This window comes from Apaloderma vittatum, unplaced genomic scaffold (assembly GCF_000703405.1).
Source record: "Apaloderma vittatum isolate BGI_N311 unplaced genomic scaffold, ASM70340v1 scaffold11434, whole genome shotgun sequence".
Taxonomy (NCBI): domain Eukaryota; kingdom Metazoa; phylum Chordata; class Aves; order Trogoniformes; family Trogonidae; genus Apaloderma; species Apaloderma vittatum.
The window spans coordinates 22831-37447 of NW_009712149.1; the positions used below are offsets into that span (position 1 = coordinate 22831).

At 42.0% G+C, this 14617-nt stretch overlaps 1 protein-coding gene across 1 annotated transcript in view; it reads left to right on the forward strand.

The window, feature by feature from the left end:
• Nucleotides 1-11449, forward strand: part of FLT3 (fms-related tyrosine kinase 3) — a gene marked incomplete at its 5' end in the record, with an annotated part of 29367 nt that extends 17918 nt beyond the window's left edge. Inside the window, 13 exons of the mRNA XM_009867884.1 lie at nucleotides 1163-1341; nucleotides 2748-2860; nucleotides 2961-3093; nucleotides 3183-3287; nucleotides 4572-4682; nucleotides 6027-6180; nucleotides 6542-6672; nucleotides 7071-7195; nucleotides 7557-7679; nucleotides 8693-8804; nucleotides 8884-8983; nucleotides 10268-10373; nucleotides 11315-11449. Of these exons, the coding sequence (XP_009866186.1) occupies nucleotides 1163-1341; nucleotides 2748-2860; nucleotides 2961-3093; nucleotides 3183-3287; nucleotides 4572-4682; nucleotides 6027-6180; nucleotides 6542-6672; nucleotides 7071-7195; nucleotides 7557-7679; nucleotides 8693-8804; nucleotides 8884-8983; nucleotides 10268-10373; nucleotides 11315-11449 (1627 nt within the window). The remainder of the gene's footprint in view (nucleotides 1-1162; nucleotides 1342-2747; nucleotides 2861-2960; nucleotides 3094-3182; nucleotides 3288-4571; nucleotides 4683-6026; nucleotides 6181-6541; nucleotides 6673-7070; nucleotides 7196-7556; nucleotides 7680-8692; nucleotides 8805-8883; nucleotides 8984-10267; nucleotides 10374-11314) is intronic.
• Between the last annotated feature and the right edge of the window lie 3168 nt (nucleotides 11450-14617).

Sequence of the window (14617 nt, forward strand, 5' to 3'; positions counted from 1 at the left end):
GCTTGATTAGCTGGTTAATACAGCCATTATAGTGACCTGTTCCCAAAGCCAGTAAAGTCAGTGAGAGTGCTTCCAGTAAAGTTAGTGAAAGTGTTTCCATTTCCTCTATTTATTTAGGGCAATGAGTCAGGGCCTAAAATTTTAAGAGTTGCTGAAACAGCTGGTTTAAGAACTCTGCAGTTTTTATTTTAGATATGCCAAAGAACTAATAATCCCACAGTGCAGAAGAGTACTGGATCAAATTAATTTTTGGAAGACTGTGGAGAAAACTCTTACTATTTTAACTAGATATGAAAAAAAAATCTAGACTATTTTCTCATCCATACCTTTGAAAAGGCTTCTTAACATCTGTTTGTACAGAAATGGAAGAGGAAAGAAAGCATCGAGCTAGTGAGTTTAAAATACTCCATAAAACAGCTTTCTGGAAAGAAAACAATGTGATATTTCTTTTATTGGGAAATTCCACATGTAGAAGCTGGTACTATGTGTACAGCTGAATAAATTTTATGTATTTACTTACTTTCTCACTCATTTGTTTCTGTGGACAGTAAACTAGGCAGTAAGTTGATGAATGATAGGAAGCTAAAAATCAAAATTACCTTTGTGTGGTCTTCCTTTCCCTCAAGTATCATATTCCCTCTTTCTACATATCAGGTCTTGACTGAGAAAAACTCCGTGGCTGAAGTCACATACCCGCAGGGAAAGGAGTTAAGACATTTACTGTGGGTTCATTTTGTATTTATTGTTTCAGTAGTGGCTCATCTGGACCTGCCCAGTGGTTTGAGTGTTTAAGGTGAAGGTGAAACTGGTGGGAATAGATACAGTTGCAGAGGGTCGTGCCAGCTGTGAAATTAGTGGAAGTTCTGGAGGTCAGGGGGTGCAGATGCTCTGCCAGGGCAGTTGTGGAGGGCAAGAGTGAGCCCAGCCTAGGAGATGGGGAGCCCAGTTCACCCACCACTAACCCTGCTGTGTCCATCGCCAGAAAATAAGACTGGCAACTGCTCTTAAGCCTCAGTCTAACAGTGACAAATAGAAAACAAGCCCATCTATCATTCCCTCCCTTCCAACACAGAGGTAAGACATGTTTTGAAGCATCTCATCTTCTCCCCTGGAAAATGCCACTTTGAGCCAAAACCAGAAGTTGGTCTGCTTTGTTTTTCAGCTGTACAGAAGAAATCACTGAGGGGATTCACAGCTTCTTGCCAGAGAGGAGATCCCTGGGGTCATGGGTTTCAAGCAGTACTTTAGATGTAAAGAAGACAGCAACAACCTTCTCTGTGGAGTGCTGTGCAAACAATTCTGCTGGTTCAGCCTGCGAAAAGAGTTTCATTAACCTGTCAGGTACCATAAGCCAGTACTTTAGCACAGATTTTCTCAATTAAAGCTGCCATGACAGCATTTTCTGCCTGTAAGCTTGTCTGTATCTATAAATGGCTGACTGTGCAATGGTATTGAAGGTAAAACACAGGCACTGTGTGTATACAGTGTCAGAAAAGGTGGGTTAGTGGGAGATGTGTCTCCTTACTCTGGTCCCAAAGCAACGACCTCCTTCAATAAAATGAATAGAAATTTCACATGCAGGTGGAACCATGACAATGTTGGGGTCTGCTTTTTTATTTCCTCTTGGTAATCCCTACCTGAAGCCTGGAGGCATCATCTCTGGGAAGAGCTGAAGACACTTTTGTTGCTAGTGGCAGGTGTTGGCTCTTGTCCTTCTCCAGGAGACCACTGTGGTGCTGCCAGAAAAGCCCATGGGAGCTTCTCTCACCTCATGGAGGTCATTGAATGCATGAGCCAACAGACCAACTCAAGGGAAAAATCCCTCTCTGGATAGCAGGAGCCGGTACCAGGAGAGAAAACTTCTTCAACTACTGTAGGCAAGCAACAGAAGGCTAAGTCCCAGTTTGGGGACCACTGTGCAGTCCCTGTTCTTGTAGGGGACATGAGGCATTCTTTGTTGAATGTGAAAGTCAAGATGATTATTTGCCCATGCACTTTATGCTTGTAGGACCATCCATCTCACAGAGCAAAATTTTTCAGTTATAGAGAACATGCTGCGGCACCTGGGAGGTGTTTTGAAACATCCAGACATTTGTAGTATTGTAGAGATTTTCATTGTCATCAACAAACAAGTTGTTCGGTGTTTTTAACTACAGCTGACAAAAGATGTGACCACTGATAGAGTATGAGCACTTGTGTTGAAATTACAGCAGAAAGTAACCATAATACTTATGCTCTTAGAAACTACCAGAATATGAGGAAAGATCTCACACAGCATCTACCTGCCCATCAACACCTTATAGTATGGTCTGGAATTCTTAAGCTAGCTCCTGGCTGAGCAGCAGAGCAATGCTCCGAGCAGGGTGCGTACAGTCCAACCGGTACCTCACACACACAGCCCGGGCGGAGGCACAGCGAGAGAAGAGGGAGACGCAACGAGAAGAGGAACTACTTCTTCCTGTTCATGCTTACGAAATCCAGTCCATGGATCACACCAACACCTCCGTGCACTTAGATTTACAAATTGGTGTAGCATTTTTGTGGAATGAAAACAGATGTCAGAATTGCCCGACACTTAACACCTCCTGCCGAGCTCCTGGCTTTGCATGTGGTTCCATCTCATTCCCCATTCAGAGGAGGCTCAGTCGTGAGGGGACTGGGAAAGTGATCAAGCTGCCATGGGTTTTCCTTGGAGCTTTAGCTCTACACATAAGCTCTGATTTAGTAGTAATATGTATCTCTTAAAGTTTCAGGTGCTGTTTCTTCCCCCCCGGACAATGCTGCATCCTATGTCTCTGTTGGATTTTTCCTCTTATTGATTGCTTTTTTGTTTGTGTTCGTTTTTCATAAATACAAAAAGGTAAACCCAAACATAAATACCTGCCCCTTCTTCTTTTCTTCCTACCAGACTGTTTCTTCTTCTCTAAGACTTTTTCTGTTTGTTTTTTTTTCTTCCAAAGAAATTTAGATATGAAAGCCAGTTGCAAATGATACAAATGGTAGGCCCATTGGATAATGAGTACATCTATATTGACTTCCGAGAATTTGAATATGATCTCAAGTGGGAGTTTCCCAGGGAAAATCTGGAATTTGGTGAGCAGTCTGCAATGCAAATCACAGTATTTGTGTAGTAGCCTGCGCTGTACCAGCTGCAAATAATATTGGCATATTTTTTCTTGTAGGACAGGTCCTCGGTTCTGGAGCTTTTGGTAAAGTGGTGAATGCAACAGCTTATGGAATTAAAGCTGCAGGAGATTCAGTCCAGGTCGCAGTCAAAATGCTAAAAGGTGCAATAAACTCTGAGTGCCTTTCACAAGCAGTGATGTATTCTGGTAGCTCCAAAGCAGAAACAGTGTTGGAAGAAATCCCTTTGTATACAGACTTTTAGCAGCTGCATCTCACAAATGCTTTGTTTCAAAATCATTTCAAAATGCTTTTAAAACCTTGTTTTGGTTTAGAAACGTATTACTAAAGTGTCTTCTTCCTGCAGTGTGTTACGTTTTGTCCTGCACAGCACAGATCTGCATTGTGTGGGAAATTATGGAGACATTCTGCTCTAAAAAGGACAAATGCAAGTTCATAGTGCAGATTAGCCTGCCGTGGTCACATCAGTGACTCTGTGAACATTGGAGTAAGATCCCTTTTCCTGTAGGGCTGTTTAGCCCTTGTACTCCCTTCGCATCTTGCGTTTGAGCTAACTTGTTTGCAAAACTTCCAGCACGTCTTCCTGTAGTCTTTTCTTCTTAACAACCCAAAGCAATTTCTTTCCATCCCTCCTTATGGGTCAGGCTCCTAAAACCTCTGATCCTCCTTGCTGCTATGCTCTGGCCTCTCTCCAAACTTCCCTTGACTCCTTACCAATCAATGTTCAGAAATAAGCCTTGCTGGCAGCAAGCAGAGGAGGAGGGCTGCCTCACTGGGTCTCAAGTACCACAACTCTGTTAATATGAGCTTCACGTCGGTGACAGCACCAGCACCCTGCTCACCTGTGTGTCCACACAGACTCTTTCTGCCAGCTCTGCCATCAAGTTCTTCATCCCCTATTTGCACATGTGCATCAACTCTGCACTTCCTTGATCCACTGGTTTGAAGTTGTTCCATGTCTCACATTCACTGAGATCATGAATACCAAATGCTTGCTGAAAAACAAGCCTAAAGCTATTACTGAAACAGAGTGGCCTTCTCAGCTATTGAACTGCAACTGGTTCTATGACATATGGCTATTCAGACTTTTTTTCTCTTAGCATTTCTCTCCAGTAGGGTTGACTGCCATTTTCTCTGTGCTTGTGAAGACCTTAATATACAGCTGTCATTCCTTGCCAGTCCAAGAATGACGAATTTTAAACATTTTATGGCTGCTTTCCCAAGCATTCAAATGATACATATGCACATTTTCTTTCCACCTTTGGCTAAATCTTTTTAAACTGTACAACAGTTTTTTAGGATTTTCCCAGATATACTGTCAGTCCAGTGAACTTGAAATGAAGACTTGCACGTGACAAACCTTTGCAATCATTTATATTTTTATTTCTTTGCTGGGAATTTCCAAATCCATGTTATTACTTCTACAGAAAAACCTGATGTTTCCGAAAAAGATGCTCTAATGTCTGAGCTGAAAATGATGACTCACATTGGAAGCCATGAAAATATTGTCAACCTGCTAGGAGCTTGTACTGTGTCAGGTAACGCAACTGTGGAAAGGTGCCGGTTAAAACCTTCAGACTAATGGGTACTCCTGAACAGAAAAGAAATATCAAAAATTGATAGTCGAAAAAAGTATTAAAAACATCCAAGCCACAAATAATCACTTGTCAGTAGTGATGCTGTTTCCCTCCTCATCCCTGAATCTTGTCTTTGCCCAACTTTTTGCCGTTCCACACTGGCACAAAAGCAGATGAACTGAAAGCAAAGTTAAGGCCATGCACATGTACAGAAATGGGTTCTTTCTAATTCTACTTGCCTGAAATGATCCAACAGCCCTTCTCTAGAAGATGTTTTCCTGTTACAGTAGTGATGACACTGAACTGGGTATAAAGTACTTCTGTATGCACATGATTCTGTTTGCAGGAAAAAAAGTCTTTTTTTAAAAAAAACATATTGCTCACAAAACAGTGAAGTTGTAGAAAGAAATGAAAAAATCAGCAACATTTATTAAGTCAGAAAAAAAAAAAGAGAACGTTTAACTCTTGTTTCCCGAATTTGCATCAACAGTGACAGTGTCATGCGAAGACATTTGAGGCATAAAGGGAAAGCAGTAGGTTGGTAGTGGTGGCTATAGCTGATTTGAAACTATACAGGCTGCCACTGCCTTCCGGAAAATTTGGCAAGGTGTGCTAGTGCGGGCAGGAGACTTACAGGGAAGGCTTACTTAGTCTGGGCAGGTGTGGCAGGGACACCTGCAGCCAAGTCAGGGATGTGTAACCAAGTCCTGCTTTCAGAACCCCTTTACATGGCTCTCAAGACTTTCCCATCTATCCTCTGAAAGACTTTACAGACTTTTCATACTGTGCCCTACTTTCCTTGACAGAGCCCTTCTAGCAAAAAATGTTCACCAATTCTTATTTAATTTGAGACAGATGTGGTGATGCTAGTGTAAGACTTCGCAGAGATGAAGGATGACCACTCTGAACTCTCCTTGGGCCATGCAATCTCCTTCTGCTGACTTGTCATGGCTTTCCTCTGAGCCTGCCTGGTCAGGAATTTGAGATGTTGCATCTTTATAGTCTATGGTGTCCTCCCAATTGCCAATGGGTATGGTAAAGGATCTTTGTACCTTCATAAGGACTTACAGTCCACCTTGGGAGATGCACCTTGGGGAAGAATCAGCTACACAGACTTTCCAAAGGGATGTTACAGTCAGTAATTACCACCAGTAAATGTTACCTACCCATAAGTTATCTACCCTAGAGGGGAAGATGCTTGGGATGTTTAACACAGATTAGTCCTGGAAGATGTGGCATAATTAGGGCTTTAATGGGGAAAGTGCTATCAATAGCAGAAGGCATTTAAGTTTGCAAATATTTCAGGACCAATCTACTTGATATTTGAATACTGTTGCTATGGTGACCTTCTGAACTACCTGAGGAGCAAGAGGGAAAAGTTTCACTGGACGCTGACTGATATTTTTAAACAGCACAACTTCAGCTTTTACCACAATATCCATTTGCACCAAAATTCCAGGTAAAGCATTCAGCAACGGTTTAATACTTTGTAAAGCTACTGTCTCTTTTTTTAAGCTGCCTTCTCAGTTGTGCTATAAGGTGGTGCAATTATTGAATTCTTGAGAATATGCCTTCATATACTTTAATAAACAATGCCTTGGGAAGAACTGAATTTTCATTTTCCTTATGACGATACACTCACTGGACTGCAAAAGACAAGCAATCTCTTGTTTTTCTTTCCACTTTTGAGAAGATTCATGTCTGTGCCCAGATTTTTAAGAGCAATAAGTGGTCATGCTTTTTCACTGCAAAACACTTCATATGTAGAAAATCATGTGATCCACTCTGTGTAACTTTTGAAAATGTGTCACCCACTCCAGGAAGGGAACTCATCTGAAGCACAGTGTGAATACAGCTCTATGCAGAGAGGATGAATTTGAAATCACACGAAGAAGTCAAAACACCAATGTGATCTCTGGGTCACGTGGGATGGTGCTGTATTCTGAGGAAGGTAAGAGATTAACTGCTTTTATCTCTAGTAATTCTATTATTATTGTATTTATCATAATTTATCATTTATTATATTATTGATCTAACAAGACTAGATTTAGTGATAGGAGGCCCCTTTCTGTCTTATGCCTCTCTTCCCTCCTATCAGAAATTTTGTGGGAGAAAGATTCAACAACAGTTAACACCAGAGGCTTATGTTTCTGGTCATGCTGTACATAGTATTTGAGTATGAAAGTATCCTTTCCTTTATTTTGTGTCTTAGCAAAGTATGCAAAGGAAGAATGCTTTTTGTGATGTTATTCTTAGTAGGAGCATGCAAAAATCCTTGTAACAGTCAGCAGAATTAATCAAAGAGTGAGGAAGCCCATGGAAAACTCATACCTGTGGTTATTTTTACAGACAAAATTAAGTATGCCAGCGAATATATGGATGAAGAAGAGGATTTTAATGTGCTCACTTTTGAAGACCTTGTTTGCTTCTCTTATCAAGTTGCCAAAGGAATGGAGTTTCTTGAGTCCAAAATGGTATGGCAAAGGGTAACAAATTGTTTAGATAGAAAAGACAGCAAAAATAAGTCAGTCTGTAAAAGGCAGACAGGAACAGAGCCACACAGTGGCAGGCTTGGACTATACCTCCTTCTGCAGCTCTGTGGCACAGCCTGGGTTGCAATATTAGACATACCCTTCAGTAATAAGTGCCTTCATGCTTCTACCTGCTCTGACTTCGTCTCTTGCCACAATCAACCCAGGATCTTCAAGCATTCTCATTCTCCAAAGTGTTTAGGTGGAAAGAAACAGCAATTCAGAGAGCTCTCTGTGAGGCAAGGGAATGAAATCCTTCTGATACCAAATGCTGCACAGAATTAACCCTTCCTTTCTTTCTAAGTGCATTCACAGGGACCTCGCTGCCCGGAACATACTAGTGACCCATGGAAAAGTAGCGAAAATATGTGACTTTGGCCTTGCCAGAGATGTAATGAATGACTCCAACTACATTGTCAGGGGCAATGTAAGTTCCTGAGTGCTCTCTATTTTTCATACCATTGTAAGAACAATAACGTACTAATAAAACAAAGCTTTCAATTTTCAAATTCCTTGTTAGCTTTCAAGATATCTGTACAGACAGTACAGCAATCTCACTTTTTCCTGCCCTTGGCAAATTCAGTTTCTTAATTTATAATTAACCTAGCCAAGGTAGTATGGTAAATTAAATGGTACTCACGTCCTTTCTAAAGCACACTGAGGTCCATCAGTGGAAAATGCTGGGAAATGCAAGTGCTGGGAAAGTGCTGGAGAAGACCCTGGGATGAACTTATCACTCTCTACAACTCCCTGAAGGAAGGTTGTAGTCAGGTGGGGGTCAGGCTCTTCTCCCAGGCAACCAGTGACAGGATGAGAGGACACAGCCTGAAACAGCAACAGGGCAGGTTTAGGTTGGATCTCAGGAAACACTTCCTCACGGAGAGGGTGCTCAGGCACTGGGATGCACTGCCCAGAGAAGTGGTGGAGTCACCGTCCCTGGAGGTGTTTAAGGAGGGGCTGGATGTGGTACTAAGTGCCATGGTCTGGCTGATGTGGTGGTGTTGGGACATAGGCTGGACTTGATGATCTCAGAGGTCTTTTCCAGCCCAAATAATTCTGTGATTCTATGATTTTGTGAATTGTTTACTGTTATGGACAATAATGGTATAGGGACAATCGCACATGTGTGAGATACACCCTGGCTATACCAAGGAGTATAGAGTAGACATCTCTGTCTGAGCTACTCGGTCTGGAAGAAGGAAAGAAGGGTCTTCAGGGCTGAGCTCTTCTCCTCCTTAAATAGTTATCTAAAATGGAGGAGATTAATCGACCTCTTAGAAATGCCTATTTCTCTCTTTAGGGAAAATTTAAAGGGGCTACTAAGAGCTTTTCACACAGCAAAAGTGAATTGATCCTGCTCAAGCAGTCAGAGCTACAGTGAGACTTCTAGAAAGCCTATGTCACAGCATGACCTGGCCTCCTGTCCCCCTGTCTGTACAGGCTCGTTTGCCAGTTAAATGGATGGCTCCTGAAAGCTTGTTTGAGAGGACGTACACAATGAAGAGTGATGTCTGGTCTTATGGAATATTACTATGGGAAATATTCTCTTTGGGTATGTTCACGCAACAGAAGAGCACTACTTGATTTTGGCAACTTCCGAATTGTCATGTATTCTGCAATATTTTCCACAGGTGTAAATCCCTATCCCGGTATTCAGGTTGATACAAACTTCTACAAATTAATACAAAGTGGATTTAAAATGGACCGACCGTATTATGCTACAAAAGATATGCAAGTATATTTCCTGAGTGTTGCACAGCATGGAATTTGTATTTACCGGGTCATTGTTTCTATGATCTTTTATGTTTATACACTATACCTTGCTCAAAAAAAAATTGCGAACAGTGAGACACTCTTCTAACTCTGAAAAGGCTGCGTGATCCTGCAGGTTTTGTCCTAAAGCAGCAGCAATTGACACTAAAGCTGATGTGTGTTTGAAAGAACTAATTTATTATCTTCATTTAATTGTGCTTTTCTCTCCCAGGAAACTTCTTGTTTGAAGGTCACAGATCTTTTTACTTTTTTTTTCTTTTTGCAAAAGCTATATTACCATATTCATTTTGGGTATAAACTAAATCTTTGGTGATTTTTTCTGAACTTTAATGTTGGGGTTTGTTTTTGTTGTTTGGTTGGGTTTTTTAACTGAGCTTTAGTATGTTTTATCCAGTTTCAGGAGGCTAGAGATCCTCTTAAAGGAAAATCCCACTGTTCTCTCTGCACTTGATTTTCAGCCTGTGCCCAAGTAGATTGTCCCTAGAGGTGGACCCCAGGGGACAAGAGAAGAGTTGATGGAGTGCTATGAGACCCAGAGTAGGGAGGAAAGAGAAGGACTTTGGGTTGTCTGAGTTCTTTTAGCAGATATTTCATAGATGGTCTCACTGCCTTGTTACAGCACTATGTGGTTCACATCCTCTCCATAGGAAAACTAATGGCATTAAAGGTAAATCTGACAGATTGACCTGTGGAAGATTGCTATGTGGCTTAGAACATCAGGGAACTTATTGACCTAGTTAGCTTTCAAGGGACTTTAGCAGATAGCTGGTGCTTTGGTCCCTGATGAAACTGCAAAACCTCTAAGGTGGCTTTTAAATTTCAGAAATATTTTTTGTGATGTCAAATTACATAAAAAGACTTGATGTGAAAAGTGTCCTCGAGACAGAGTCCATAAGGAGCAGGTTCAGCCCCAGAGATAGATAGGAATTGTCTTCCTACCATTTTCTGTGTGGAAGCTGGAGAACAAGTTGAGCATGGCAGTGTTGTACCCCAATCACAGAATCATAGAATGCTATGAGAAGGACTTTCCTAAGGACTCTCGTAAAAAAAGTCATGTTCTTCATTTCACCCTTTGTCCCCATCTCTCTGTATCTTTTCCTTTGATGCAACACTCTAAATCTGGCCTCTTTCTATAAAATCACTCCGGTGTCCCGTGATTCCCATCCAAATTCTGCACTTCCATGTAGTCAGTCAAAGTTCAACAGCTAACATGCTTTCTCTACCACCTCTTTGCTCCTGCAGATATTGCATAATGCAGTCCTGTTGGGCCCTTGACTCCAGAAGAAGACCCTCTTTTTCTTGGCTGGTTTCCTTTCTTGCATGTCAGTTGGCTGAGGCAGAAGGAGCAGTAAGTAAACACAGAAAGAAGAAACAGACTTCTCTTATTTTTAATTTTTTTTTAGCCCTGTATGAATTGAGAAATAGTCTTCTGGATTCTTTTCAAGTGTGGCGTTGAATTACAGAGCTGTTCTCCATGGAGCTATCTGAGTGTTTGAGGAAGTTCTTTTTCTGGCATCAGAGGGAATCCTGACCTCCCTGACACATATTTCATGCCTTCCACCACCAGCACCAGGTCTCTGGAAGGCTGAAGTCTCTCAGCCTGTGGCATGGGAGCTCCCTGTGCAGGAGCCAGTGCATTTGGCTTCAGCAATGTTGTCAGCTGCCATAGGAGGGGAGCTGAGCCTGAGCCACCTGCCAGGGATCTTATGGCGGGCCACCATAGGTATGTGGTGTCATGTCCTCACAGGTGAAGGTCTGTATGTCATTCTCAAAGGTCAAAATAATAAAAAATATGAGGCAGTCATATTCCACTCTTAATATCCTCAAGGAGGATAAGCAACTCCTTTCTAAACTACCAATTCCTACCTGGTTATCCACTCTGGGCTAGACACTACTGACCAGTGCAGTGTCCTTGAGAACCTTTTAGGATGTGGGAAGCTATGAATGATCCCTTCCCTTGCAAGCCTTGAGCCTCTGTGCAGGCTGTTAGCCTGGCAGAAGCTGCTGAGCATAGAGACAATCTGATGAGCAACTTCACAGCACTGTACCTAGGGCAATCCAGTGCCCTTCCTCAACCCAGCTCCTTTTGGCTGGATAAGATCTACTCAAGCAGTTGTCTGGACTCCCTCTGGGGTCAGTGGGAAGGGTAGGCGTGTGATTCTCTCTCAAAAAGAGACAGGCAGACAGGCTCTTCTTCAGGAGATGTGTTTGGTTCACAGAGGAAGAGAGGTTTTCCAAGTCCAATAAGTAATAACAGAAGATATCTTCTATTTCCTCTTGCCAATTTAGGTTTACCAGAATATGAAGAAAAATGTTTCTATACACAATTCCAGCATCAAAACTAAAACACGTGCAAGTAGGGATGAGGAATCTCCGCTATCCCCGACTGTGCTCCAGCATGAAGACTCTCAGGTTGAAAAATAATCTGGGTTGTGGATTTCATCTCAATATTTTCATAAACTTTGCATAGTGTAAATGCTTTATATCACCACTAAGAAAAGAATTGTTACCGAGTGTTGCTCTATGCATGTTTCTTATGGGCCAGTCCCTATTTGTGTTACTTTGAGGAGAAGATACAATTCATTTCTCAGAATTCAGCAAACGTATCTGGTCTTTTTGCTGTCTCTCCACACCTGCATATCCCTTTTCCTGATTTTATGTAAATAGCGTCCAATTAATGCCTTGAATTCAGACTGTTCTTGCCATATTGCAACCAAACACAAGCAAATCCATGGGTCAATGTTCACAAGCATGGACTATGCATCTAAAGAGAAGTGGTGTGATTTCCAGAAGTGCTACTCACTTCTTCATCTCCACATGTCAGTGACTGTTGGGAAAAAAAAAGACCATTGGAGTAGCCAGCTTTAGATGTCCAAATTTTCAAGTATCAGCCTTGTATTACAAGGAACTATAAATCTGAGTATGTATAACTGTCTTGCCCTGAACGTCTCAACTGCTGTGAAATTCCCAATAGGTGTCCAGTTCAAGTGAGTTTGATTCATCAAGTTTTAAATACTCGGGTGGTCTCTGGTTATCCAGGCTACATTACACACCTGCTGATGAGAGAAAAGCACTCGCAATGAGTGATTCCTTTCTACCTAAAACAAGCATCTAAAATAAGCAGGATATTTGGAGATGAACATCTGCCTCCCTGGTCTAGAAAATGCCAGCGGCAGTCTCCAACTGGAAGTCTGACTTTGACTGAGTTATAGCTAATTCCATTCTTTGGGCTTTGTGTGTTTTAATATCAAATAAAAATGTTACTTTTAAAGAAATTATCCTCTGTAGCAATTTAGGAGTGTAATATCATCACTCTCGATTCCCAGAAGTCAACCTGGGTGTATGAACCCTGCTGCAATAAAATGAGAGTATGTCTCTTTAACTTCCTCCCAGACTCCCAGGACAATAACCAGAGGCTTGATGAGTTTTTAATATAGATAAAAAGACACGTTATTTTCATTATGAGGTTTGGGGATTTGTAAATGTGGCTTTCATAATGATTAACAGGATGCATTTATCTACATCATAGTGAATCAAGATGAGAATATGCTGGTTAATAATTTTCTTCTCTTTTGCATTTTACAAGTTGCTAACTGCAGTTAGAATTTCCAGTGGCAAGTGCTATAAATGAGTAACTGTTTGGGTAGAATTTGCTATCACATAAATTGAGCTGCTCTTTACTAACATCGTCTGAAAATAATCAATGATGTAATATGGCAATTATGTTTTGTATATTTTTGTTAACATTGTTGAATTAGCAAGGGATCATTGATTTTTTTAATCAGATATAAACTGCTGAAGAATAATTTGAAAATATAAAGATAGTAATAAAACTTTAACATTACATTTTCTGGAAAATAACTATGGCTTTTAACATGCTCACAACACAATTTCAAAGAGTTTAGCAACAAGATGTCACTGTTCAGCACTGTTAGCATACAGCCAGCACTGGATGGAAAGCGGGAGTTGAATGTCTTGTGCAGACAGGAGTTTTCAGCCTTCAGAGCTAGAGGAGCTTAACAGTGAACAGGTTGCATCCAAGCCTAGCTGGCCCTGGAAGCCAAGCAGATGTGAACTTGGCTCAATAGAGGAGCAGATGGGAATCCCATGTGCTTTAAAACATGCCAGGAAATTGTGTGAAATGTTTCTCTACAAGATTAAAAAAAGAATGGGCAGAGGTCATCTGGCCCCATCTTCAACACTGAGCTAAAACTCAGGAATATAAAGGCAGGCAGAGAACCTTGGAGTTAACACAAATTCCTTGTGGTGCACACGTGAAAGACAGCTCAGGCAACATGGCAGGAAGGAATGGAAAAAAGCTACATGAGGTATTCAGAGAAAAATAACGTCTTTTAGGAGCACATTTCCCTTCCAGAATACTTCCAACAGAACTTAGCAAAGTGCTGGCCTGTTCCTGAGGTTTGTGCAGAGCCACAGACAGTGCTATTTTAGGAGCACTTTCATGATTCTTGAAGGAAAATGCCCACATTTCTCTTGCTGGGATTCAGACCCCTAATCTGTGCCTCCAGGAGCAGGTACTCTGGAGAATCACAGAATTGCCAGAATTGAAAGGGACCTCTAGAGGTCATCTAGTTCAACCCCCTTGCTAAAACAGGATGCCCTAGAGCACATCACACAGGATTGCACCCAGGAGGCTCCACAACCTCCCTGGGCAGCCTGTTCCAGTGGTCCATCACCCTCACAGTAAAGAAGTTCTTCCTCACCTTTAGATGAAACTTCCTGTGTTCCAGCTTGTCCCTGTTTCCTCTTGTCCTGTCATTGCACACCATTTAAAAGAGTCTGGCTCCATCCTCCCTGCACTCATTCTCCAGATATTTATGGACATTTGTAAGATCTCCTCTCAGCCTTCCACCGACTAAACAGTCCCAGCTCTCTCAACCTTTCCTTGTAAGAGAGATGCTCCAGTTGCCCAATCATCTTTGTTGCCCTCCTCTGGACTGCTCCAGTAATTCCCTGTCTTTATTAAACAGGGGACTCCAGAACTGGACACAGTATTCCAGATGTGACATCACCAGGGTAGAGGGGAAGGATGACCTCTCTTGACCTACTGGTCACACTCTTCTTAATGCAGCCCAGGATACCATTGACCTTCTTGGCAACAAGGACACATTGCTGGCTCATAGATAACTCATTGTCTACCAGGGACTTCAAGATCCTTCTCCTAAGGACTGCTTTCCAGAACACCTACCGCTAACCTGTATTGGTGCATGAGGTTGTTCCTCCCCAGGTACAGGACCCTACATTTCCCTTTGTTGAACTTCATTGGTTCCTCTCTGCCCAGCACTCAATCCTGTCCATGTCACCATGGATAGCAACAAAGCCTTCTTGCGCCTCAGTCACAACTGCCGGTTTTGTATCATCAGCAAACTTGCTGAGGATACGCTCTGTTCCGTCATCTAGGTCATAGGTCATAGGGGCCGGTTAGCTCAGTGGGCTGAGCACGATGCTGACAACAATGACAACACTGAGGTCACGGGTTTGATTCTCGCTCAGTCCCCATGTGTTGTCTGATCTAGTCGAGAGGTGATGTCCCTGCCCATGACAGGGAGGTTGAATTAAATGATCTCTAAG